At 54.4% G+C, this 25,567-nt stretch overlaps 4 protein-coding genes and 1 pseudogene across 6 annotated transcripts in view; 2 read left to right on the plus strand and 3 right to left on the minus strand.

The window, feature by feature from the left end:
• PGP (phosphoglycolate phosphatase) overlaps window positions 1-547 on the minus strand; it is a 17,774-nt gene extending 17,227 nt beyond the window's left edge. The window contains exon 1 of the mRNA XM_006893882.1: window positions 459-547. Within this exon, the coding sequence (XP_006893944.1) occupies window positions 459-547 (89 nt within the window). The remainder of the gene's footprint in view (window positions 1-458) is intronic.
• A 21-nt stretch (window positions 548-568) lies between these two features.
• E4F1 (E4F transcription factor 1) lies at window positions 569-11,168 on the plus strand. Of its 3 annotated transcripts, none has more exons than XM_006893853.1 (14): window positions 569-722; window positions 4,675-4,847; window positions 5,523-5,616; window positions 8,033-8,208; window positions 8,286-8,406; window positions 8,480-8,632; window positions 8,724-8,893; window positions 9,184-9,396; window positions 9,586-9,694; window positions 9,836-10,053; window positions 10,165-10,363; window positions 10,444-10,583; window positions 10,662-10,724; window positions 10,815-11,168. In XM_006893853.1, exons 1-14 carry the CDS (start codon window positions 569-571, stop codon window positions 11,166-11,168), a joined length of 2,337 nt encoding a protein of 778 aa, XP_006893915.1. The 3 variants fall into 3 exon arrangements, with proteins under 3 accessions (XP_006893915.1, XP_006893916.1, XP_006893917.1); XM_006893854.1 differs by having other exon boundaries at window positions 10,444-10,531; window positions 10,815-10,833; XM_006893855.1 differs by lacking the exons at window positions 9,586-9,694; window positions 9,836-10,053 and having other exon boundaries at window positions 9,184-9,246; window positions 10,222-10,363.
• Window positions 11,169-12,175: 1,007 nt separating this feature from the next.
• Window positions 12,176-15,458, plus strand: DNASE1L2 (deoxyribonuclease I-like 2). Its single transcript, XM_006893883.1, has 7 exons — window positions 12,176-12,319; window positions 12,409-12,497; window positions 12,589-12,672; window positions 12,752-12,852; window positions 13,319-13,431; window positions 13,546-13,797; window positions 15,405-15,458. The coding sequence occupies exons 1-7, from the start codon at window positions 12,176-12,178 to the stop codon at window positions 15,456-15,458; spliced, it is 837 nt and encodes a 278-aa protein (XP_006893945.1).
• Window positions 15,459-17,501: 2,043 nt separating this feature from the next.
• ECI1 (enoyl-CoA delta isomerase 1) lies at window positions 17,502-23,804 on the minus strand. Its single transcript, XM_006893884.1, has 5 exons — window positions 23,682-23,804; window positions 22,564-22,710; window positions 21,510-21,631; window positions 21,243-21,421; window positions 17,502-17,668 (listed from the first exon to the last, which is right to left on the minus strand). Exons 1-5 carry the CDS (start codon window positions 23,796-23,798, stop codon window positions 17,502-17,504), a joined length of 732 nt encoding a protein of 243 aa, XP_006893946.1. The 5' UTR covers window positions 23,799-23,804.
• A 552-nt stretch (window positions 23,805-24,356) lies between these two features.
• LOC102876095 overlaps window positions 24,357-25,567 on the minus strand; it is a 13,266-nt pseudogene continuing 12,055 nt past the window's right edge.

Here is a 25,567-nt window from a genome sequence, read left to right on the forward strand (position 1 = left end):
TGTCCCTCCTTCCCCGGCAGAGCATCTGGTGGATTCGAACAGTGAGCCTCTGGGATTGTAGTTGCAGCTCCTTGCCACTAGGCCACCAGAGCTCCCCCCTTTTTTTTTTTTTTTATATTTTTGTGTGAGTGTACCGCCAAATCCGATCTTACTGGTACAGGAGGAGATTGTCCCTCCTTTCCCGGCAGAGCATCTGGTGGATTCGAACCGTGAAACTCAATGTAATTGCAGCTCCTTGCCACTAGGCCAGCAGAGCTCCCTCAAACCTGGCTTTTTGGTTTAGCTTCGGCCTCCCTCGCTTGGGGGTTGGCCGCCCTCAGGCTCCGCCCTCCTGCTAGCTGGTCGGCTCCACCCAGACCACGTCCCCCTCCCTTCTCTGGTAGAGCTTTGCCCCGCCTCTGTGGCCCGCCCCCCGCGTCTGGCTCCGCCTAATTTCTGGTCGTCACTGTCAATCTCACACCGGTCCGCCCCGCTCTCGTCTCAGCTTGTTCTCACGCTCGTCTCGGATCGGCCCGTTGTTATGACGACACAGTCGTAAATCCGCCATCTTCCTGCGGCTCGTTGCGACATGGAGGGTGCGATGGCAGTGCGGGTGACGGCCGCTCATACGGCAGAAGTCCGGGCCGAAGCCGGGCGGGAAGCTGACGGGGGCGGGGTCGCTGCGACAGCGGCCTTGGCCCCCAGCGGCTTCCTCAACTTTCCCGCGCCGTTCAACGAGGAAGGTAACAGGGACCGGAGCGTCTGGGCGCGGCCGGGGCGGGGCGGCTCAGCTAGGGCTCGCAGAGGCCGCAGTTGCCGGGCTGTTGTGGGCGACATAAGCCTTTTAGTTTTTAGTCCTGAGGTCCTCGCGGTCACCACAGGCTCCGCGTTCTCACACGCTCCCAGGTATGCCCAGGCTCACGAGCTGCTCCTGCTGTGTGCCTTTCCCCGATTCGGAACCCACTTCTCGCAGGTGCCCCAATCCGGGCGCTAACTTTGCAGCCCACTTTACCGCAGACAGGCCCTGCCCTCGTCGGGACCTAAGTGAACCTGCTCGCCTTATGATGCTGGACAGGATGCCTCCCCACTGCACCTTACGGGGCCACTGCGGCCCTGGGGTGTGGCAAGAGGCTGCAGAAGGGAGGGACCTCAGGTCACCCCAGGTTCTGGCCGGTGAGGAGACAGCAGAGCCCCGTGCACGGAGCCAGCTTGCAGCGTTGCCCCAGACCTACCACTTTGTTGATCCTGGCCAGATGTCCACACCTTGTCAGAACATCCTTTCCCCTTTACAAAACCAGGCGATAGCTCCTGCTATCCTGCTAATTATGTACCCAAGATAACTTCCTTTCATCCTCAAACCAACCCCAAGGCACAGGTATTATTCTTTTTTTTTTTTAAAGGTATTATTCTTAATAATTATTTCCATTTTAAGGGTGAGGGAAACTGATGTGCAGAGATGTGAAAGTGGCTCCGGCGGGTCACCTAGCTATTAAGTGGCCAGGACTGGATTGCCCGCCAGGACTGGATTGCATGCTAGGACTGAGTCACTCTCCACTCCAGGCCACCTCATTTCTGAGTTCTGCCACCCAGGACGAGGATAGTGAGAATTAGAGAGTATGTGTGAATGTGTGAAGTGCTAAGCAGAGTCAACGTTGGATTAGTTACAGGGCATTGGTAGTTTTCATTTCCTAACTAGGAACCACTAGTGGTGGTGGTAAGGAACTGTGCTGCCAGTGTAAAGGCATGCATTTAGATCCATCAGCTGCGCCTTGAAAGATGGGCTGTCTCTTGTGCAATTTACAGCCTCTAAACACCCACGGGAGGCTTGACTGTGAGTCAGTTCTGACAACGTGTAACAATGCAGGTCTAGGGAATGGCACTGCTAACCAGAAGGTGGCACCTCTGATGTTTCACATCCACCAACCACTCTGGGAGAAAGATGGGTAGTCTCCCCTGTGATTTACAGCCTCCAAAAACCTGCGTGAGCGTTAACCAGGAGTGGGTTCCTACTGGAGAACAAGGAGAAAGCTCTCAGGTCTGGGAGCTCTAGTGACTTAGCCCTTAAGCAGTGGTGGTGGTTTTTAAAACTTTTCCCATGGGCAGTTTTGGCCTATCCTCTTTCCTAACTCAAAGGCCATTCCTCTGGTGGTTCAAAATCTATAAGTGGCTCCTTGGGAGAAATGAGCAATCAAATTGTACAATTTAAATACTTGGAGACCCAGTCTAGAGGTCAGTTAAGAGGTGGTTTTAGTCTCTTGACAAGTGGGAATTGGACAGGGAGTGGGGTGGTGATACTGAGGATAGTACTTTACATGAGCTGATAATCCAGAGGTCAGTAGTTCAAGTCCACCAGCTCCTCTGTGATGGAAAGGTGAGCAGTGTTCATCTATGGAGGTTTACAGCCTTGGAAACCTGATGAACATCAGGGTGCTGTGAATCAATCAAATAAGTGGCAGTGATTGTTATTTTTTAGTAACTTTTAAAAAGATTGTGGTTTGAGTGAAAGTTTACAAAGTGAATGCGTTTTCTGTTCTACCATTAATACATATTTTGTCTTATAACATTAATTACAATACCCAAAATGCTGTCACATTCTTCTCACTTTCTTCCTGTAGTTTTTCATTCATCCTGTCTTGCTTCTTCCTGCTATCAGGGCTTTTGTGGCAAATGATGCTTTTTTTGACATTGTTACAGTTGGTTCTTCTAAGAAGTGAGAGCCCCCCTAGTTGGCCTCACACACAGGCCTGTCTTGGTTGGTTGAGTGTTGAGCCATAGGACTGTGGATTTGATTTTCTTTGTCCCCCTGGAGATTTCCATCTCTGGCTCTTCTTTTTCCCACCTTCCAGAGGGAAGGTACCCTGGGGAGGGCCAAGCTGTCTGGAGAGGAGAGGATCCTTTTGCTGGTGGCTTGGCTCTGGCTGAGACCTCATCTCACTGAATGTCCTGGGCCTGCTTCTTCCTAGAGCTGACTCAGGCTCCAGTGGGAGGCGGTGAGAGGGCCATGGGTGCCTTAGTTTGATTGTGACTTCCGGTGACCTAATTAGCCGCCTTGGAGGGGGACTGCCCTATACCAGGTGGCCCTCTGTGGGTGTGCTGTCCTTAGTCTTTGTTGAACACGGCTCAGCTGGGTTCCTGTGGAGAACCCACACCCTTGGTGCAGGAAGTGGTAGGACCATCTCTTCCCGCCTTATGTCTCAAACAGTCCTTGGGCCAGGTGTTCACAACAGTAGGTACCCTGAGTCCCATATTGTTTATTTAGAACGAGGATGATCCTTTTTATTTTCCTCAGTGGTTAAGCTAGGTGAGGTGTCTGACACCCCTGAAGGTCAAGTGTCTGTGAGGGCTGCTCTCAGGCTGATGGTGAGTCCAAGCGGGGTAGTCTTGGGGTGCAGGTCTCTCTGCAGAGTCCTACCATGGGAATCTTTGCCTGATGCTATTATGTTCACCTCACAATAGGGTGAGAAAAGAGTGTTCAACGCGCCGTGTCCCTCAACTGTGGCTTCTAGGTGATATGATGGGCCTTGATCTCAAGTCCTGTGCTCACAGGCCTTCTGAAGCTGTGACATCAGATTAATACAGAGAGTGCCATGATCCCGTTCGGGTTGTGGAACTACTGTAAGATTACCGATACAGACACAGGCAGCACTACGTTGCCAAGGAGGTTATAACATCAATGTTCTTTCATTATTGACAGCAAGTGATTAACCACACATCTGCTCGCTTAGAGGCCAGCAGTGCTGACCCTCTCATCTTTCCCTAGATGAAAGAGGTGGCAGTGTGCTTCCACAGCGATGACAGCCCTGGGGATGCTGCGGGATTAGGGCTAGGTCGGGCTGTTTTCCAGATGAGGAGGTGCTGAACACTGAGGCTGCAGGGCACGTAGCACAGAACCCAAGCTCCAAGTACACCCCACCTGCCGCTAGCTGGCTCCAGTTCACAGCAACCCTGTGGGAGGGTAGAGCTGTCTCTTTTAAGAGTTTTGCAGTCTTTATAGAATCTGAGTGACCACCCCTTCCTTGTCCTGCAAAGTGGCTGTTAGATTCCAGCAACCAAACACTATGGCGTTGCCTGGTCCCACTACTGTCAGGTTAATCCCCACTCATGATAAGCCTCCCTGGAGGTTTGAAGCTATAAATCTTTATGGGAAGAGACTATCTCCTGAAGAGCAGCTCGAAGGTTTGAACTGCGGACCTTTCAAACTGTGCCTCCGCAGCTCCATCACAGCCCCATTGGCAGTTTTAAATCCTGCCCTTTACCATCTCCCCACTGGCTTGGATGAACCCCTGCCATGGCCTTCCTGGAGCCTCTCTACTCATCTCTGAAGTGGAGGGCTTGCACCTGACAGTTCTCTGGATTCCTGCAGCTTAGGGGTTTGGCAAGTGCCTCCCCCCTCAGCTGCTAGGGCACAGCATGCTGGATGAGGCCAGCATGCTGGGTCTCGCCTGCCCCAGTGTGCTGTCAGTAGTCTCAGAGTGGAGGGGGCTGGGAAAGGAGCCTCTTAAATGCGAAACTTTCCTAGGTGGGTCTGCCTGGGGCTGGTAGGTTAGTGGGACCTACTCCCTGAGATGCCCAGAAGCCCCTGGGGTGTTCTAGGGGTTAGTGTGGCCCTCTTTCCTGTGACCCCCAGCAGCTCTCTGGGGTGTTCTGGGGGACAGTGGGACCCTCCTCCGGGCCCTTAACACACCTCTCTTGCAGATGAAGATGATGTGCACAGATGTGGCCGCTGCCAGGCTGAGTTCACGGCTCTGGAGGACTTTGTCCAGCACAAGATCCAGAAGGCCTGCCAGCGGACCCCACCAGATGCCCTGCCTGCAGCCCCTGCTGCCACTGAGCTGCTGGGCCAGGAGGTAAGCACGCCAATCCCTGCTGCTACTGCCCTCCTGTGTGCACCTTCCACGGGGGCAGGAGCGAGCTGAGCTGACCCGTGTAGCTGTTTCTCACCGGCATGTAGGTAGTCCAGCTGGCGTCCGTTCGCAGCTCTGCTGCCCACCACTGCTGGGATAGGAGATGTGCTGGAGTCTCCTTCCTACCCTGAGGTTTTCAGGGCTTCTGCCCAGCTGGGGGTGGGTCCTTTTTCCCTTGGCACCTGAGGGCTTCTGCTGGGTGGGGGCGCAAAGTGGGAATCATAGGACAATGCTGTCCTCCCTCTCTGCCTAGTTCCTGGTTACCCCCGATGAAGTAAGGCTTGGGGCTTTGAAATCCAGGACATTCCTGCCTTTAAAATGGAGTGAGCTCTTGTCAGCTTCATTGTTCAGAGTGGTTGAGGCCCCAACAGAGAAACAGCCTAGGTGACACCTGACCCTGTGCTCATCATCCCCCCTCCTTCAGGGAGTTCCCAGCCCTGCACCCTTCCTCTGCCCTCTTGTGGAGGCTGGAGGAGTGGGTGCCGTGTTCTCGCTATACAACTGACAAGTCCTCAGAGTTACTGGCTGAGTCACTCAGAAGCAGCTCCAGGTGGAGAGGCCAGGTTCATGGCTGACCCTGCAAGCGAAGGACCTGAGCCCTGATGCCTGAGCCTCCTGTGCCTGTCATAGGTGGTCCAGGCCCCAGCCCCTGAGGAACCTATTACCTTGGCCCACATTGTGGTGGAGGCGACCTCTCTGGCAGCAGATCTCAGTCATGAGCCCGATATTGTGGGTAAGCTGGACCCGTGGGGCCTCCTGGGGGCCCAGGTGTCTGGGTTGGGAGAATGGGCCTCTGCCACCTGAGCTACCACTCTCCTGAGGGCCTGGCCTTTGAGGATGGGGCTGGGGCCTTGGGAGAGACCTCTCAAGTAGTGCGTGGGGGGCTGGAGGATTGGGCACACTGGCTGCTGAGTGACCCCACTTCACAGGTGATACTGAGCTGGCCATCCTGACACTCCTACTGTACACCCCCCTGGCTCTGCTCTGGCCTCCCAGAATCCCACTTTCAGTGGCCTCTGGTGTTCCACTTTCCTGGCTCTGAAGTTCTGGTACAGGCCTTCTTTTCAGCCTGGCAGACTCCAACTGACTTTGGCTGTCTCCCACCCTGCTTTGGCCTTAGCCTCGTTATTCCCAGCGTGGCAGTGACCATTCCTGACCCTTGGGTTTTATGAGCAAGCACCAGGTCTTTGATGACTTCTCTTGTCTTCAGTTAAGCACCACGCCAACATGAGAGTCGTGGGTGTTACGAGAGTCACAGGGTTTACACTCCTCATTAGTCAGGGTCGGAGCCTGGGTCAGGGTGTGCAGGACTAACATTTCAAAGACAGTAGGAAGCCCTGGTGGGGAGGAGGGAGCAGGCTTTGCAAATGGCCGCCCTCAGCAGGAAGTTGAGGATTGTTCCTTGGGGTACCTACTGGGCAGGTGAAGGCAGGGAGCTTGACAGGAAGGGGCTTTGAGCAAGACACAGAGCTTGGCCTTGAGAGGTTCTTGGGAAGGTCTATGGCGGGACGAGTGGGGAGGTCACTTTGGGGAGCCTGCCCTCAGGTTCTGCCAACATGATCCCTCCGGGAGGTGACCAGACACCTGCCCTTATTCCCATGAGGTCCTTCCCCTACGTGCCTGTGGACAAAATAGGTTCCTGTTGTCGTTTAGGAAGGAATGTTGTCATGTGGGAAGTGGGGTTGGGGCTCCTGCTGTGACCTCCAGGGTCCAGGCAGTATCTGCAGCACCTGGCCTCAGGCTAACTAAACCCTTTCCTGCCACCCCAGTGTGCAGCCACCACAATTCCCCTGGAAGATCTCAGAAAACCAGAGCAAAACCCACCACAACCAAGGAGTCAACTCCCAATTCCCAGTGACCCTTTAGAGCGGAGAACTGCTCTGTGTGGTGTCCAAGGCTGTAAATCCTTACAGGAGCATGACTGCCACATCTTACTCTCATGGAGCAGCTGGTGGGTTCAAACCAGCAACCTTCTGGTTAACCTCCATTACTTAATCTGTTGTACCACCAGGGCTTCTCACTCCATAACCAACTCCCCACTGCTATCAAGTTGATTCCAACTCTTGATGGAATAGGGGTGTGGGCAGGGCTCCCAAGGCTGTGAATCTTTACAGGTTCTGATGACCTCAGCTTTCTCTCACAGTGCCTTTTAGTTGAGTGGGTTGCACCTTTTGGTTGGCAGCTCAGCATTTAAGCGCTGTGCCACCTGGCTTCTCAGCAAGAATCTGTGATGCCCTGGGTGTACCTCTTGGGGACTTATCAGTCAGCTTTACAGAGAAGGCTGGGACTATGGTCCTCCACGGCCTGCAGTGGCAGGTGCTGTGTGCTCAGCTCAGACCTCTGTGGTGAGCGGTGTCTGAGGGTACTGAATGTGGACACTGGCTGGGTACTGCCCACAGGGTGCCTGCCCCTTACTGGAGACATGCTGTATCTGAGTCCACAAGAGCATTCACCACATTCTCTGTCCCCGGGCCTGACCTGTCTGTACTTGTTGGAGGGGCAAAGTGAGACTCAGGCGTGGGTCCATTCTCAGCGTGCCAGGTGGGGCTCGGGCGAGAGCAGCCCTGAGTCGTCTCTGAGTCACAGCACCCTCGTTCTGCTCAAGACAGCAGCTTGTCACACAAGATGCCAGCACCTGGGTGGTTTGGGGATGACGGCTCCCAGCCCATTTCCTTGTCACTCATAAGCAGGCTGTGAAGCATGTTTACAGCTCAGCTTTGCACATTGTCATGTTTGTCCAACACCCAGCAGAGGTGCCAGAGTCCCACTTCCCTTCGCCCCCAAGCTGCCAGGTGTTGGCATTCTTATGTGGATCCCAACCACAAAGCGCTTTCTCCCACATGGAAGGGGCAGCCTAGTTACGATGCCCTGAGGGTGGCAGGATGCCCCCTGGTGTAGTCTAGGGTGTCAGTGCTCATGGTGGGTGTCCCCCTAGACACAGTGGCTTCCTGATGACTTTTGCCATCAAAAGAGTTTGCTTCAAAGAGTTAGTCCCCCCCCCCCACCTCTCCAGTGATCAAGTTTCCTGGCTGCCTTCAGCGTACCTGTGTGGAGTCTCCTCAGTGACTGAGGTGATGCTAGGGGGCCAGAGCGCGCTGTGGAAACTGTTCATACTGTTCAGAAGATGACCATCTGCCTACCTCTCCTAGGTGATGGGCACATCAAAGAGGTGATTGTAGCAGCAGAAGCGGAGGACCCGGGGCATGGTGAGGAGCTGGCCGAGGGCTCCTCGCTTGTCGAGCAGGGGGAGCCAGCCCAGGTCCAGCTGGTGATGAACAAGGACGGTCGATATGTGTGCGTGCTGTGCCGGAAGACCTTCAAGACAGTGAGCCTGGGGCAACTGGGGCGGGGGCTCCCCTCCACCTGGAAGTAGCCTGAGCCATGCTGCCCATCCCCCTACAGGGCAGTATCCTCAAGGCCCACATGGTCACGCACAGCAGCCGCAAGGACCATGAATGTAAGCTGTGTGGGGCCTCCTTCCGGACCAAGGGCTCACTCATTAGGCACCACCGACGACACACGGGTGAGTGGGGGCCAGAGCTTTGTCCACCACAGGCAGCCCCCTGACCTGTGCTGACCTCTCCCTTCCCCCTCAGATGAACGCCCCTATAAGTGTGCCAAGTGTGGAAAGAGCTTCCGGGAGTCAGGGGCACTGACCCGCCACCTTAAGTCCCTCACTCCATGTACGGAAAAGCTGCGCTTCAACGTCACCAAGGACCTGGCTGTTGGCAAAGAGGATGGGCTTGCAGGTCAGCAGGCACGCACTCCCCAGGGATGGCTGTGATGGGAGCTTCTCCAGTCAGGGACCTCACTGAGGCCTCACCCACCTGTGCCTTTAAGGGTCAGGCACTGCCAGCCTGGGGACGGTCACCTCATCATCAGTGACGGGTGAGCCCATGGAGGCGTCGCCTGTGATTCACCTAGTGACAGATGCCAAGGGCACAGTCATCCATGAAGTCCATGTACAGATGCAGGAGCTGCCCCTGGGCGTAAAGACCGTGGAGTCGGAGGTGGGCAGCAGCAGGTGGAGGTGGTGGAGACTTTGAGGGTGGGCTGGGGACCTGAGTGCAGTGGGGCCCTAGCCTAGAGGTGGGAGTCCTTGGTGTGCAGGTGTATTTGGATCTGGAGGTAGGGCTGGATGATGGGTACATGCTGAGATGGAGGTCACAGGGCTCAGGGGCTGAGAACCTAAGCCTGAGCTATGATGGGGTGAGATGAGCCGGCGCCCTGATCTGACACACATCTGCCTGGGTACACACTCTATGTGGGGCTGTCTGATCAGTCTGTGCTGCCCCCACAGCCTCTTGGGCCCGAGGAGCTGCCCTCCACCAGTGAGGGGGATCGTGAAAACCTCCTGCACCAGGCCATGCAGAACTCGGGCATCGTCTTGGAGCGCGTGGCAGCGGAGGACGGGGACACCCTGGAGCCGGCCCCTGCCCCAGAGTCCAGTCCTCAAGCCGTGGGAGATGGTTCCACAGGGCTGCCGCTGCTGGCCATGGAGCAGGTAGACACAGCGGCTGCTTTTGGTGGGATGTACTGTTGTGGCTGGCTCTGGGTAACTTGTTCCCATGGCCTCCTCACCCCCTTCAAGTTGACTGTCCACTGATCCATATACTCACCCTCCTGGCTCTCGCCTCAGTACCTCTGGGACTCAGCCCAGGGCCTCTCGAGGTGGCAAGGAGGTGAGCCTGTGGTCCCCCAGCAGGTGGCCAGTGAGGCTGCAGGAGTGCCCAGAGGCCACCCATGCCCTCAGTGCAGTGAGTCCTTCCCCACGGCTGCCACGCTGGAAGCCCACAAGAGAGGCCACGTAGGTGGGTGGTCAGGTTGCTCTGGGTGGGGTTAGCCAGAGTACTCACTGGCTGTGGACTCAGGTTGTCTGGGCAGTGGGTGGCCAGGGTGGTCTGTGGGTGGTGGACCCCATGCCATGGGTGCCATGGGTTATGGATCCCCAGGCCCGCAGCCATTCGCGTGTGCGCAGTGCGGCAAAGCCTTCCCCAAGGCCTACCTGCTCAAAAAACACCAGGAGGTCCACGTGCATGAGCGCCGCTTCCGCTGTGGAGACTGTGGGAAGCTCTATAAGACCATTGCCCATGTTCGTGGCCACCGGCGCGTCCACTCGGATGAGCGGCCCTACCCCTGCCCCGAGTGTGGCAAGCGCTACAAGACCAAGGTAGCCTGGCCTACCCTCTGCTTTCCCCCGGGCCTGCCTCCTTGCCCTCCTCGGTGAGTGGGTGGGTACAGCCGAGGTGGACCACCATCACTGACAGAAGAGTCTTTATAGAACGCCCAGCAGGTGCACTTCCGGACACACCTGGAGGAGAAACCACACGTGTGTCAGTACTGCAGCCGTGGCTTCCGGGAGAAGGGCTCACTGGTGCGCCATGTGCGGCACCACACAGGGGAAAAGCCCTTCAAGTGCTACCGCTGCGGCCGGGGCTTCGCTGAGCATGGCACGCTCAATCGGCATCTGCGCACCAAAGGTCTGAGGAGTGTGGGGTGGAAAGGGGCAGGTGGTCAGGCCAGTGCTGGGGGCACTGACAACACTGTTGCCACCGGCCAGGAGGCTGCCTGTTGGAGGTGGAGGAGGTGCTAGTTCCGGAGGAGGGCCCTGCAGCTGCCACGGTCCTTGCGGAGGACCCCCACACTGTGTTGGTGGAATTCTCATCCATGGTGGCCGACACCCAGGAGTACATCATCGAGGTGAGCGTGGAGCAGGTGGGACAGGTGAGCTGGGCCAGCATGGGGCCAGCGGGTGCTGACCTTAGCTCTTCTGTCCAGGCCACCGCAGATGACGCAGAGACCAGTGAAGCCACCGAGATCATTGAGGGCACCCAGACAGAGGTGAGGGGCACAGGAAGGGGAGGGGAGCCCAGCCCTCCCACTGGCCCCGCCCTGTGCTGACCACACCACATCCCCTGTGACTACTCACAGGTGGACAGCCACATCATGAAGGTGGTCCAGCAGATTGTGCATCAGGCTGGCGCTGGGCACCAGATCATAGTGCAGAACATGACCATGGATCAGCAGACTGGCCTGGGCCCTGAGGCTGGCACTGACACTATCACCATCGCCACACCTGAGAGCCTGACTGAGCAGGTGGCCATGACACTGGCCTCAGCCATCAGTGAGGGCACCGTGCTTACAGCCCGTGCCGGGGCCAGTGGTGCTGAACAGGCCACTGTGACCATGGTGTCTTCAGAGGATATTGAGATCCTGGGTCATGCGGGCGAGCTGGTCATTGCCTCGCCGGAGGGGCAGATTGAAGTCCAGACAGTCATCGTGTAGTGGGGCCTGGCCCTGGATCTCAAGGACAACAGAGCGTCAGAGCACCCGGGAGGGGATGGGAGTGTAAATACAGAAGTTTTTCTTGTTGCTGCTTTACAATAAAACATGAAAACCCCACAGCCTGTGATGTTGAGGTGGTGGCGGCTCCAGGGCTGGCGCCACTGGCCTTGCTGCCTCACTGGCCGCACCAGCCTGCCTGGAGTCCCGCCCGGGGTTCCCACAGAGCTGCTACTTGTGTGTGGGTGGCTGGCATCTGGACGGACAGCCTCTGTCTACTTTGCCGCCACAAAAGTCTCCAAGGCCTCCTGAGGCGGTAGAAGAGTACTGGGCTTGAGCCTCCGACCCCGGTGTACAGGGTGGATGAGCAGACTCCAGAGAGGGAGGACAACGGGTGGGGTGGGGAGAAGCAGCTGAACCAGCTGGGCCAAGAACCGGGCTGTTTTGTGTTAGCCGCCCCTCCACGCAGCTCAAGGAGGCAGGTGGGAACGACCTAGATTTTGGGGGTTGGGACAAGGCCATGGGCGTGGTCAATCGCCTTCTGACCCCGCCCTTGGGGAGGGTGGCGGAGGTTCTCTGGTCCAGCTCTCCTGTCCTGCCTGAACCCCTGACTCCTTGCCTTGTGGGAGGAGGTAAGAAAGGGAAACAGGAGCTCTGGCACCCAGCACCTCAGAGGGGGCGGGGCCCAGCGCAGCCTGGCCCCTCCCCGGACCCGGGCATCAAATAGCCGCCCAGGCCTTTCCCCAGAGCCACTGCTGGACCCTAGCCTGCGTCGGCTGTCCACTGCCACAGACATCTAATTGGACCTAGAACCTTTGCAAAACTCTGTTTACTCCTCAGGTGAGTGATGGGCTGGGTAGAGCTGGGTCTGAAAGAAGCAGGGTCTGTTAGGACACCTGGGCACAGCCCTCCCCCCCTCCCGCACCAGCAGGAAAGCTGGGGGGGGGTGCAGGTCGGCCCTGTCCCGGTTAGCGAGCCTGTCCCTCCCCTCTCCCAGCCTGCCTGGGGCCATGAGTGGGCCATGGGCCCTCCTGGCCGCGCTCTGGGCACTGGGGGCCACCAGGGCCACAGCGCTGCGCGTTGGAGCCTTCAACATCCAGAGCTTTGGCGACAACAAAGTGTCCGACCCAGCCTGTGGTGGTGTCATCGCACAGGTGCGACCAGGGATGAGGGGCGGGACGCGGTAGGTCCTGTGGGAGGAGGTGAGTCCTCTGGGTGAACTGCTCCTGCCGGTCTCTTCCAGATCCTGGCTGGCTATGACATCGCGCTGGTGCAGGAGGTTCGGGACCCAGACCTGAGCGCTGTGTCTGTGCTCATGGAGCAGATAAACAGGTGTGGGGGCGGCGCCCCATGTCGGCACCGGGCTGGGATCCGAGGTGACCACACAGTGCCCTGACCCTGGGCCTGGCCCATGTCTCCACAGTGTGTCCACGCACAAGTATGCTTTCGTGAGCAGCGAGCCTCTGGGCCGGGACCAGTACAAGGAGATGTACCTGTTTGTGTACAGGTGAGGGGGCAAGGCCACGGGATCTCGCTCACGGGGCTGAGGGGTATCGCCCAATGTGACCACCTTCTTTTTCCCCTAGAAAGGATGAGGTGTCTGTCGTGGACACATACCAATACCCTGACCCGCAGGACGCCTTCAGCCGTGAGCCTTTTGTGGTCAAATTCTCTGCCCCACGCTCTGGTGAGGCCTGCCACGCCCCCTCCCCAGCAACTCCACTCCTCCCAGCAGGTCCCCCTGCAGACCCTTTCCCCTCCCCTGAACCCTGCTCGCAGACCCTTGCAGGGGGGAAGGACTCACGCCCCTACCTCCCCACAGACTCTGCCCTGTCCCCTCAGGCCCCGCCCCTCCTCTCAGACCCTTTCTCCCCAGACCCAAACCCTCCCCTCAGGCCTCATCCCACGACCCTTCCCCCCTCAGGCCCCGCCCTGCGGACTCTGCCCCTCCCCTCAAGCCCCAGCCGGCCTGCAGACCCCTCTTTCCACCGCAAGGCTCTTCCCCTCCGCTTGCCAGCTCCCTTCCTGCTGCTCCCACACTGCCCTTCCCCACACTGACACCTCACCACTCTCTCCCGTCCCCTCGTCCCCGCACTGACACCCCTGGCCTCGTTTCCCCCCCTAACCAGCTTCTGTCCACCCCTCGCCCTCAGCTGCCAAGGAGTTGGTGTTGGTTCCTTTGCATGCAGCACCGCGGAACGCAGTGGCAGAGATTGATGCCCTCTACGACGTGTACCTGGATGTGATCGACAAGTGGAACACCGATGTAAGCCCTACTCTGCCATGTGTGTGGGGTTCGAGGGTCGTGCCTCTAAGGCCTGAGGAGTAGGGGTGTGGCGTGAGGTTCCTCTCAGCGAACTTGACCTCTCTGCGTCCACAGGACATCCTGTTCCTGGGTGATTTCAACGCAGATTGCAACTACGTGCGGGCGCAGGACTGGACTGCCATCCGCCTGCGCAGCAGTGAGGTCTTCAAGTGGCTCATACCGGATAGCGCTGACACCACGGTGGGCAACTCAGACTGCGCCTATGACCGCATCGTGGTCTGCGGTGCGCACCTGCGGCGGAGTCTGAGGCCACAATCCGCTGCGGTGCACGACTTCCAGGAGGAATTCGGCCTGGACCAGGCTCAGGCAAGTGTTGAGGGACCATACCCTCCGTTCACTGACTAGGTTACTGGAAGTGCTAGGGAACAGTGCCATCCTGGACCAGGCTCAGGCAAGTGCTGGGGGACCCGTGTCATCCTGGATGAGGCTTAGACAGGTGCTGGGGATCATGCCCTGCGTTTATAGACCAGGCTCTGGCAGGGCTAGGAGACAGTGCCATACTGCATCAGGCTGACTCGAGGAGATGCTAGAGGACAGTGCCATCCTAGGCCTGGCTCAGGTAAGTACTGGTGGATAGTGGCATTCAGAACAAGGCTTAGGCAGGTGCTGGGGGACTGTGCCCTGGGTTCACAGACTAGGCTCTGGCTGGTGCTAGGGGACAGTGCCATTCTCGACTATGCTGGTTCTGGGAGGTGCTAGGGGGATAGGGCCATGCTGAACCAGGCTGGTTCTCGGAGGTGCTAGGACAGTGCCATTCTGGATCAGGCTCATGTAGGTGCTAGGGAACAGTGCCGTCCTGAACTAGGCTGATTCCAGGAGGTGCTGGGGTACAGTGCCATCTTTTACCAGGCTCAGGCAGGTGCTGGGGGACTGTGCCCTAGGTTCATGAACCAGCCTTGGAGGGTGCTAGGGGGCAGTGCTCCTGGACCAGGGGCCGGCAGGTGCTAGAGGACATCCCTTCCTGTACCATGTTGGCTCCGGGAGGTGCCAGGGGAATAGTGCCATTCTGGACAGGTTTAGGCAAGTGCTAGGAGATAGTGACATCCTGGACTAGGCTGGCTTTGGTAGGTGCTAGAGAACAGTGCCATTCTGGACCAGGCTCAGGCAGTTGGTCGGGTACCATGCCATCCTGGACCAGCCTTAGGGAGGTGTTGGCGACCATCCTCTGGGTTCACAGACTGGGCTCTGGCAAGTGCTGGGGGACTGTTCTTCCATTCATGAACCAGGCTCCAGGTGATGCCAGGGGATAGTGCTATCCTGGACCAGGCTCAGGCAGGTGCAGTGGAACCTTTATGGATCAGGCTCTGGCAGGTAATTTTGGACAGTGCCATTCTGGATCAAGCTGGCTCCAAGAGGTGCGAGAGGACAGTGTTATCCTCAGCCATGTTCGGGCAGGTGCTAGGGGCCCATATTCTGGACTTATGAACCAGGCTCTGGCAGGTGATAGGGGACCGTGCCATCCTGGACCAGGCCAGCTCTGGGAGGTGCTAGGGGACTATTCCATCCTGGATTGGGCTTGGGCAGGTTTTTGAGGATAGCATCCTGGGTTCATGAACTATGCTGTGGCAGCTGCTGGCTATGGTGAGTGGGATGTGGTTTGGACACCTGGCCTTGGTGTTCTGGCCTCCAGAGAATAGGCAGGAGGGTCATGCTCAACCCCAGCTCCTTGGGGAGAGTCTCCCAGGGCACATGGGGTCCACTTGTAGGGTTTATAGAAAATGTCCTCAGACATCCAGTACCTGTGTGGTAGAACATCCCAGGAAGACACTGGGGTTTCCACATGCGGCTCCACCATTAAACCGGCTGTCCCCAGAGCTCTCCTTGACCACAACTCCCAACCTGTAGTCCAACAGCTCGGGTGCTGTGCTGTCACCCCAGCTCTTGACACTGCTCATTTCTGACTCTCCATCCAGGCTCTGGCCATCAGTGACCACTTCCCTGTGGAGGTGACCCTCAAGTCCAGCTGACAGACGACTACAGACTCCAGCCTCCTTGGGGACCCCCCTGGGGGCACCTTCATTACAGCTGGACACCCCAGCCAGATTGCAGAGCACAGCCAGCCAGGCCTGGGTGCCAGCATACACCCTTCCTTAGCCTGGACAAGTGGCTGTGTACAGTTCTGGTGTGACAAGAGCCTAGTTTTCCCATTTGTAACCTGGGAGACACACCAGCCACAGAGGACTCTTGTGAGGTGTTGTCTCAAGCTTGTGCTCAATAAACAGCTGCTCTGAGCTGGTGCCAACTGGTGCCTTCAACCTCCATGTTCTCCCTTTCCACTCAGCCTTTTCAGGGTCATGGTTCTGCCTGGTGAGGAGAGTGTGTCTGTGGACCATGCTGACCCCAGAAGGCAAATGATGGGGCATTTCCCATATTTTCTGGGTGTGAATCACTTTGGAGAGAATGTGTTTGTGTGGGTTTTTTAAGGTCTAAAAGCCCTGTGCAAAGCCTGTTTGCCAGCTACATTTTTCCAACAGCACATGCACGCTTCTCAGTTTGTGTCTCTAGATCCCATTTTGGTCATGCTCCCAGAAAGTAAAATTTTTAAATCATGTTATTCGTCATCACACTTTATAGATGATCCCATTGCTGTTGAGTTGATTCCAATCCTGGGAGCTGTCCCTCGGATTTCCGAGGCTGACCCAGCTGTCCCAACAGTCCTTGAGTAGAGTCAACCTCATAGAGACCCCTGCCAGGTGTCCAAGGCTGTCAGTTTTTACGAGAGGAGACTGCCATCTTTCTTCTTGGAAGTGGCTGGTGGATTTGAACTCCCAAGACTTGCAGTTAGCATCCAACAGGTTACCAATTGCTACAGTGGAGTATTAACAGCTCTTTGGAGCAGAAAATTCTTGGACCCATTTGGTCGTGATCTATTGTGCTCTAGTATTGAATCTGTAGTGTCTCCAAGTAAGATGTGGGGCGGGTTGGGGCAGCCAGGGGCTCTGTTCTGCATTTAGGGGGCGACCAGGAATTCTGCATCAGGGTCAGAGGGAAGGAGCTCTGGTGGCACATGGGATAAAATGCATAAGCGCTAACCAAAAGCAGTTCAAATCCACCAGTCACTCTGAGAAAAAGACAAGGCAGTCTCTCAGGGTTATATCCTTGAAGCTCTGAAGATAGGAGAGGAGGAAGAATAGAACTGAGAGTCATAGGGAGGAAGTGGATGGTGGGAGGATCACAACCTTGGAAACCTTTGCTCTATTGGGTTGAGATGGCAGTGGGTGTGCTTGGGGGGGTTATCAGGGCTGGTCAACACTCTAAGCCCGGAGAGGTGGATTGTGCCCTGCCCCCTTCCACACAGCCCTCCTGTGTAGTCTATCCTGGGGCCCTAGTGGATTGAGGTGCCAGGCTGAGGTGGCTTGGGTACTGGGTAAACTCCCGTACTTCAGTGGGAGATGGAAGAGGGATGTGCTCCTGGTTCCTAAAGCTTCTCCCTTTTGGAAACTAAGAAATGGTTTCAGACACAGGATTGGGGAGCAGTGTGAATTGTAAGGAGGACAAGCATTTGTTTCTAAGGCTGGGACAAGTTCTCACCAATTCTTTGTCAAACAAGGCCCTGGACCCTGCGACTCTTCACACGAAAAGATGCTTCTTGCCCCCCTCTGTGTCGCTGGACCTTCTGTCTGGGCCCTATCCAAATGACAGATGCTTTATTGGGGCAGGAATGGTCAGAGGAGGCCAGTGGGGACCACCAGGGTCGGTGTCCACTGAGCTCCCCACCCTTACAAACAGGAGCCCTGAGGCCATGAGTCATGTCCTGAGATGTTTATTCACAACCTGCTTTGAAGTAGAGAGCACTAGGCATTCCACCAAACCTCTAGGATCCCCAGTTGGGGGTGTCACCATGCTGCCAGGATGAAAAGGCACTTGTGGGGCCTCAGGACAGTGACAAAAATCATAGCTCTTGGAGAAGAGCCAAAGAAACAACCTGTGTACACAAAAAATAGTACCTTGCTTAAACTGCCCTTGAGCCACAAGACATCTGGGGGAGGCTGAGGACTACTGCCTGGCCCTCAGTTTTGCTTTTGTTTGAGCTTCTGGAGGTACATCTGCAGGGATTTCTGGATGGATTCCCGGGAGATGAAGGTGACGAAGTTCTGGATGTCCGCCTCCCGCTGCTTCAGCAGCTGGTCCACAGTTGCCTTACGCATCATGGTCTTGGTCAGCTGCCGGGCATGGTCTGCAGATAAAAGAAGTTTGTGAACCACACCCAAACCCAATGCTGCATAGATGATTCTGACTGTTGGGCAGAGTTGTATTGCCCCTCAGGGCCCTGACTGGTGACTCTCTGGAAGCCGGCTGCCACATCTTTGTCCTGCCAAAGGGCTGGGGTGGTTCTAACCACCAGCCCAATGCTTAACGCATTGGGAAGTCAGCAAACCCCTTGGATAGCCGGTGATAGGATGAAAGTTATACAGGAGGTGTTCAGGGCTTTCGTTCATAGGGTTGCCATGAGTTGCCAGTGACTCGACGGCACTTACCACCACCATCACCACCAGCAGCATATAAAGAAAGAGTAGTTGGCCTAGCAGATGGAAAGCCATGCTCCCAAGCCAAAGGTGGGTGATTTTACTCAGCGGCCCTCAGGCCTGCCTTTAATTGCTTTTGGTGAGACATTCTTTTAGGTCGTGTAACCCTGGCATGTCCACTTGCTCTACAGAGGTAACTCGGGGTTGCTGTGAAGCTGAACACTGTTACCCATGGTGGACAGTGTTTGGTGGAGCTCCCCAATTAAAACAAACTTGGAAGAAGGAGTGGCATCCACTTCCACAATAGCTTGCCTCTGGAAACCCTATGAACCTGGAGAAAGGACGAAAGTTATACAGGAGGTGTCCAGGACTTTTGTTCATAGGGTTGTTGTGAGTCGCCTGCGACTTGACGACACCTAACAACAACAGGGAAAAAAAATGAAGTCATAATGTCCCGTCACACATGGGAGAGACTCCGATTTTGGCACTTGAGTGCATTTCACTGGCGGGCCTACTCCATCCACTGCTAGATTCCTGTGACTGTTTCTGAGCCACAATTGGACGGAGTCTACCTCCCTGTCCTCAAGAGCTGAAATTCCTTCTGGCTCTTTGCAGCTAAAGCCTGTTTATCCATGGATTATATCATCATCTACTTAGCCAGCACTATCTACACACGGACCAACAGCTGTTGCCACCTCTTCAGTTCCTATCTGCTACCCTCCCAATCATGTGCATGTGTGGCACTCTGCTCCCCAGGCGTGGCAGGACTGGGTTTTCTGAAGTAGGATCATCTAGCCCACTGTTGGGGACTGAATTGTGCCCTCTCCCAAAGGAGGTACCTGCAATGATGTGATGAGGAAGTTACATAATGGTCTCCCCATGATCTGACAGACCAGACCAGGTAGCTGTGGGATGCAATGACCTTAATGCAATGCAATCACTCCCCAGATGTAAGGGGAGATAAAATCAAGCAGAGGGGATACCTCAGTACTACCAGGAGCAGGTCACTGTGCTGGGAAGCTCCTGACCCAAGAAGGCCAGGACACGTGATCTCTGGGGAATGCCAGGCCGAGATGTGAAGGAAATAAGGACCTTCCTTCAGAACTGGCAGAGAGGACCTTCCTACATCCAGAACCCTGGATTTGGACTCCTCATTTCCTAAACTGTGGAATACACTCTTACTTGCAGAAAGTGAAGAAGACTTGAAGCACTTACTGAAGAAGATCAAAGACTACAACCTTCAATATGACTTACACCTCAACATCAAGGCAAGAAAAACCTCACCACATAATCATAAAAGGAGAAAAGATTAAAGTTGTCAATGATTTCATCTTACTTGGATCAATAAGCAACACTCATGGTAGCAACAGTAAAATCAAAAGATGTGGTATATTGAGGAAATTTGCTGCCAGGGACCTCTCCAAAGTGCTACAGAGCAATGATGTCAGTTTAAAAACCAAGGTGCACCTGATCTAAGCCATGGAACTTTCAATTGCTTCCTATGCATCTGAAAGTTGGACAATGAATAAGGAAGACCAAAGAAGAATCTTTGAACCGTGATGCTGGAGAAGAATACTCAATATTCCATGGACTGCCAGAAGAAACATGTTTTGGAGAAGTGGAACCAGGTTGCTTTTTTGAGACAAGGATGGTGAAACCTCTTTAGACATATTGTCAGGAGAAGCCAGTCCTTGAAAGAAGACATCATGCTGGGAAAGGTGGAAAATCAAGAAATGAGAGGAAGACCCTCAACAACACGGATTGGCTCAGATTAAATATGGGCTCAAGCATGGTGTAGGGCCAGGTTCAGCTCTGTTTTTCACAGGGCCACTATGAGATGTTGTTACCCCAGGATACCTAAGAACAACAACAAATAGAGAAATTTGTGTTAAAGCCACCCAGTGCTAGATAGCTAAGATGGTCATGATCGTCAGTGCACATTAACTGTCCTCCGCTTTTGTGATCTGATGTAATTATCCTACAGACTGGCTCCTCAGGAAACTCACCACTGTAATATTAATGAGACAGGATATAATCAGCAGCATTAGGTATTCTGATTCTCTCTCTCATGAGACATAAGAGATCAGACAAGCAAACAAGAGATCAAAGGACCTTGGTACCACCAAGAATAGCAAGAAGCCCAAACAGAGCATGTTCTTTGGACCTGGGATCCCTGCTAAGAAACTTCTGGATCCAGGGGAAAATGGATACCAATACTCTGTTCCTTGGAGAGCTCCAAGGAACAAAGGGTCCAGGGATGTTGAAAAGAGACAAAGACCTTTGCTCAGGGAGACCCTCCCCCTAGAATGACTCCTTGAATTCAGGCGCCTAGCTTCTTAAATGGCAAGAGAACATACTTCTATCTGTTAAAGCCATCCACTTGTAGTATCTTTGTTATAGCAGCATTAGAGGACTGAGACATCCTTCTTACTCTGTAAGCTCCTTTGAAATATGTTTGGTGACATGCAGGCCTCCACAGACAGATAGGGGCTGGCTGCATGTGAAATGCATTGGCTGGAAATCAGACCTAGGGCTCCTGCATGAAAGGTGAGAACTGTACTCCCAACAACCACTGCCTCCAAATACTGCTGTTGAGTCAGTTCCGACTCCTGGTGACCCCTGTGTGTCAGAGCAGAACTGTGTGGCGTGTGGGTAGCTGACTTCCAAAACACCTCTGGGTTAACCTGAGCCTCCAACCTCTGAGTGGATAATCACACAAGGACTCAAAGATGTTGCCAATCTGCCACCATGTTCAGGCCCATTCTCCCTAGTCTTTAAAGACTAAAGTGTGCCTGAACCAGGCTGTGGTATTTTCAGTTGCCTCATATGCATGTAAAAACTGAAAATGAATAAGGAAGACAGGATAATTGATGCCTCTGAATTATGATGTTGGCAAAGCATACTGAATAAACATACCTGTCAAAAGACTATCAATAGAACAAGCAAATCTGTCTTAGAGGAAGTGTAGTCAGAATGCTCCTTAGAAGCAAGGACGGCAAGACTCTGTCTCACATTCTTTGGGTATGTTATCAAGTGGGGCCAGTCCCTAGAGAAAGACATCAAGCTTGAAAAAGTAGAGGGACAACAAAAAAAGAGGGTGATCCTCAGTGAGACGGATGGGCACAGAGACCATAACAATGGGGATAAACACAGCAGCGATGGCCAGGCTGGGCAGGACCAGGCAGGGTTGCATTCTGTGAACATGAGGTTGCTGTGAGTTGGAGCTGACCAGACAGCGCCTGACCACCACAGGCCGTGCGGTGGCACAGAAGGGAGGGGCCTCACCTGGTATGGCTAGCCACTGAGCCATGACCGACAGGGCTGTGCTCTGCACCTGGTCCTCGGGCACCACCTGGTCCACCAGGCCCACCTTCAGGGCTTCAGCTGGCGGGAACAACAGGCCCAGCTGCAAGGCTTGCTCCGCAGCACGGTAACCGATGGCATTCACTGCCGAGTCCTTGAACCTGAAAGGAAGGAAAGAAGGCCTCACCGTGGGACCCTTAGTGGAGCAGTGACTCGGGAACAAGCCCATGGCCCAGTGTTTGGCCTTACCAGAAGGGGGCCACAATGCCCAGCCGGGTCTCGTTAAGCCCGATGGTGTACTTGGGGTTGTCAGCCATGATGCGGTAGTCACAGGTCAGGGAAATTAAGCAGCCTCCGGCCGGGGAGGCTCCCTACAGGGGGCAAATGAGGCCACTAGATTTGGGGGTGAGATCTGCCCCACCTTGTTCCAGGAGGGCCCCAATGACAACGCACAGGTCTGAGCTTTGACTGGCCTTTGGGAAGGGGGCTGTAGCCAGTCTGGTTTTCTCAACTAGGAAAACTCAGCTCTTTGGACCCCTGACGTGGAGGAGGAGCCCTGATGGTGCAGTATGTTAAGTACTGGGGCATTAACTGAAAGGTCAGTGGTTCACCTCCTCCATCTGTTCCAGGGAGACAGCTGAATAGACTCCTCCATGATGATTTACAGCCTTGGGAACTGGCAGAGGGTCACCATGAGTCAGAACCCACCTGACTGCAGTGACTTCGTCTTAAGTGTATAACACAGAAAGGCCACGGCTGTCAGGTCGGTTCTGTCGTACCGTGATCCTCCTTCAGGTGTCTGAGACTTCATGGGGGGAGACTGCCCATCTTTCTCCTATGCAGCGGCTGGTGGATTTGAACCATCAGCCTTTTTGTTAGCAGAATACTCTGTATTATGCCACCAGGGTACTTTCTAAAGTGCCCAGGGACCCCATGTTGCCCTGTCTTAGTGGTCCCCGTCAGCCTTTCTGAGGTCCCATGACCCCAAGCTCATCCCTTGTCCTCATCTCTGGTGCCCACTGTCCCCGCAGTCTCCATGGACTGCTGGAAGGAGGTGGCTCCTGGGCTGGGACACATGCTGAGTCCCCTAACTCTCCTTAGAACCTTCCTTCCTCCCAGCTGTCCTTGCTTCCTCCAGAGGCCCCCTGGTCCTGGGCCTCCCCTCCCTGGGGTTTCCCTGGGACAGCTTCAGAGATGCCCCTTTCCTGTAGGTTTCTGCCCTGCCAGTCTTGTCCCCAGACCAGGGAGTGAGTTCCTGTGACCATGCACACTGGTCTGCGAGGCTGCCTCACCCAACACTCACATTGATGGCAGCCACCAACACCATTGGGGACTGGCAGAACCGCAGCCAGAGCTCCTGGACTGCCTTCCAGTACTCAGTGTAGTGTGCCAGGTTCCGTCCGCACATCTCCAGCAGATCCAGGCCAGCAGAGAAGACTCCGGGACAGTTCTGGGGAGGGGACACCAGTGACTGACAGTGCCTGGGCAGCCCAGCTTCGGGCCCTGTGACGGTGGGAGATGTCTGGAGCCCAGACACAGCTGCCGACAGCACTGGTCAAGCGAATGTTGCTCTGGGTAACTGGACAGCACCCTGGTTAAAGAGCTCCGCGACCTAACAGAAGGTCAGCGGTTCAAACCAGTGCTCTGCAGGAGAAACGTGCATCAGTCTGTTTCTCTAAAGATCAGAACTAAACTGAATGGTCCCCAAGGCCATCTGGTCCACCCTGACCACAGCACCAACTGCAGGTTTCCAAGGTAACAGGCTACACCTCCAGGAGGAAAAGGCCTCGTTTGGAGGATTCACTGCTGACCTTCCAGCTGAGCAACATGTGACACCACCGGAGCGCATTTCAATGGACCATCCCAGTGACCCACAGCCTGGGAAGGCTGAGGGGATAGTCCTGCTGCCCTGTTCTATGGGAATCCACTCACCTGCATCAAGTTTTACAGTCTCTTTGAAGAGTCTGGGGAACATAACTGCTGACAGAAGGTGGCCAGTTCAAACTCACCCACCAGCCTCAAGGAGAAAGCTGAGGCAGCTAGCTTCTGTGCTGTCTCAGGCTTGGAAACCTTACCGGGCAGTTTACTCTGGATGGCTGTGAGTTGGAATCCACTGTGGGTTCTGGTTTTTGGACAGTGCACAGACTAGGGGTTGTGACCCGGGAAGTGGGATGAGAAGGGGCTGAGTGTGCGGCCACAGTCATGTGCACTGAGACCAAGGGGTGGACAGGGGGAGGGGCGTGGAGCCCCTCGGCCCCTCAAGAGAAAAGTCCCCTCTGTAGGACTGCCTGGTCACTCCTGGTGGGGCCATATACAGAGACAGTGGCCCACCTCACTGCCACGCAGACAACGTAGGGCGTTGCTGGAGTGACACTTTGATGGGGACTTAAGAACAGAGGTGGGCGTAGGAGGTGTCCTCACCGATGTTAGGATGATGCCACGGACAGCCTTGTCATTCTCCAGCTTCTCCAGGTTTATGACCAGCTCTGTCAGCAGGTCCAGGCTCAGGCTGTTCACAGGGGGGTTGTTGAATTTCATCACAGAGACCCCTAAGAGGAAGGAAAGGCCTGGAGGGTCACAACAGAGACGAAACCTGGAGGACCTAGACTTCCACAACCCTCAGACCAAAATGAATAGAGTGCTGTACACAACTGCTGACCACTCTCAAAGGGGTCATGGAACCAAATGGTGCTCGGCTATCACTGCTGACCACCCTCAAAGGGGTCACAGTGGAAGGATCTGGAGAAACTCGGGGGAACAGGGAACAGGATTCAAAAACATAAAAGAAGGGAGCTCTGGTGGCCTAGTGGTAAAAAGCTGCGCTGACATCCTGAAGGCATGCGGTTCAAATACACCAGATGCTCTGCTGGAGAAGGAGGGGCAAGCTCCTGTGCCAGTCACTCTGACTCAATGGTACACAACATGAAAAAGAAAACATAAAAGAGGCCAGGTATTCTGCTCTGACAGAAACTTGTGGAATCCAAGCCTAGTAGGCCTTTAAGACACCCTTCACACTTGAAGCAAAATACCCATGGTTTGACTTTCAACCAAAACAAAGACAGGTCCATAAAGTGAATAATAAAACCCAGGAGACACTCACTCCTAAAAAGAGTCAACCACATAAGGTCCAGAGACCAGCTTCTACCCAAAGACTGGAGCCTGGAGGCGGGGAAGGATAAGACAGAAGGAGGCTTTTCTGTAGAAATTACCAAAAACGAAAATAGACAAAATACTATGAAAAGAACAAATGCTGCTGTAGAAAAATTAGCATAACATTTTAAAAAATACCTTCTGGGGGAAGGGGACATTGGCAAAAGAAAAAAAAAGATAAAAGATGTGCATTATTTGGGGGGGAGGGGAAATACAGTAGTATCTGGTTACAAGATATAAAGCTAAGTAGTAAAAATATACTGTAAAACTAGTTAGACATAAATAAGCCAGCAAGTTGGCAGCTCAGATGCAAAAGTGGTCTCAGAAGAGAAAATCAAAAGACTAAAGGAAACAATTAGTCCACAGGATTAATGGACCACATGATGCATGGCCTTCACTGAAAGATGCCCAGCAACCACTGCTGACCACTCTGGTCGGCATAACATAAGAGGTCCTGGAGATAGAGGGTGAGAGATGTGGAACAAAATTCAAAATCATAATACCAGATCCACTGGTCTGATAGAAACTGGTGGAATTGAGACTCTATCCCTTACTCACCCTTCAAGCCTACAGCTCATCCCAGTAGTCAAATTTTCAGCTGAACAACAGAGAGGCCAACATACTCCTCAGAACAATCAACCACGTGAGACCAAAGGGGTAGCATCTGACTCAAGACAAAGCTCAGAAGGTAGCAAGGGGCAGGAGAGAAGGATGAAAGGATACAGGAAGGGAGGGTGTGGAAGAGTGCTGCAATTTGAGTAATGAATTACAAATGTGTAAAAATGGTTGATGGAAGATGTATCCACTCCATAAAATTCCACAAAACTACCATAAAAATAAAGAAATAACAAGAAGAGGCTTGCTTCTTGAAAAACAAAATGTGGACAGATGTTCTTTTTTTTTTTTTTCAAGCTTAGGGCAGCTTTATTGAGGGGGCTCTTGGGCGGGATTGCTTGGTCTGGAGAAGAGATTGACCAGGGAAAACCACACCCGGGGTGGAGTGAGGCAGGTTTTTATAGCAGGGTCTTCAGGGAGGGACATTCCATTGTGGTGATGGTCCAGTGCGGTGGGTGAGGCTGTTCATATTTTTTGTTTTGTTTTATTTTTTTAATATATTTTTTTATTGGGAAAAACATATTGGGGGTACAAGGAGGTGA

Source organism: Elephantulus edwardii, unplaced genomic scaffold (genome assembly GCF_000299155.1).
Source record: "Elephantulus edwardii isolate Elephantulus edwardi_28Jun2011 unplaced genomic scaffold, EleEdw1.0 scaffold00132, whole genome shotgun sequence".
NCBI lineage: Eukaryota > Metazoa > Chordata > Mammalia > Macroscelidea > Macroscelididae > Elephantulus > Elephantulus edwardii.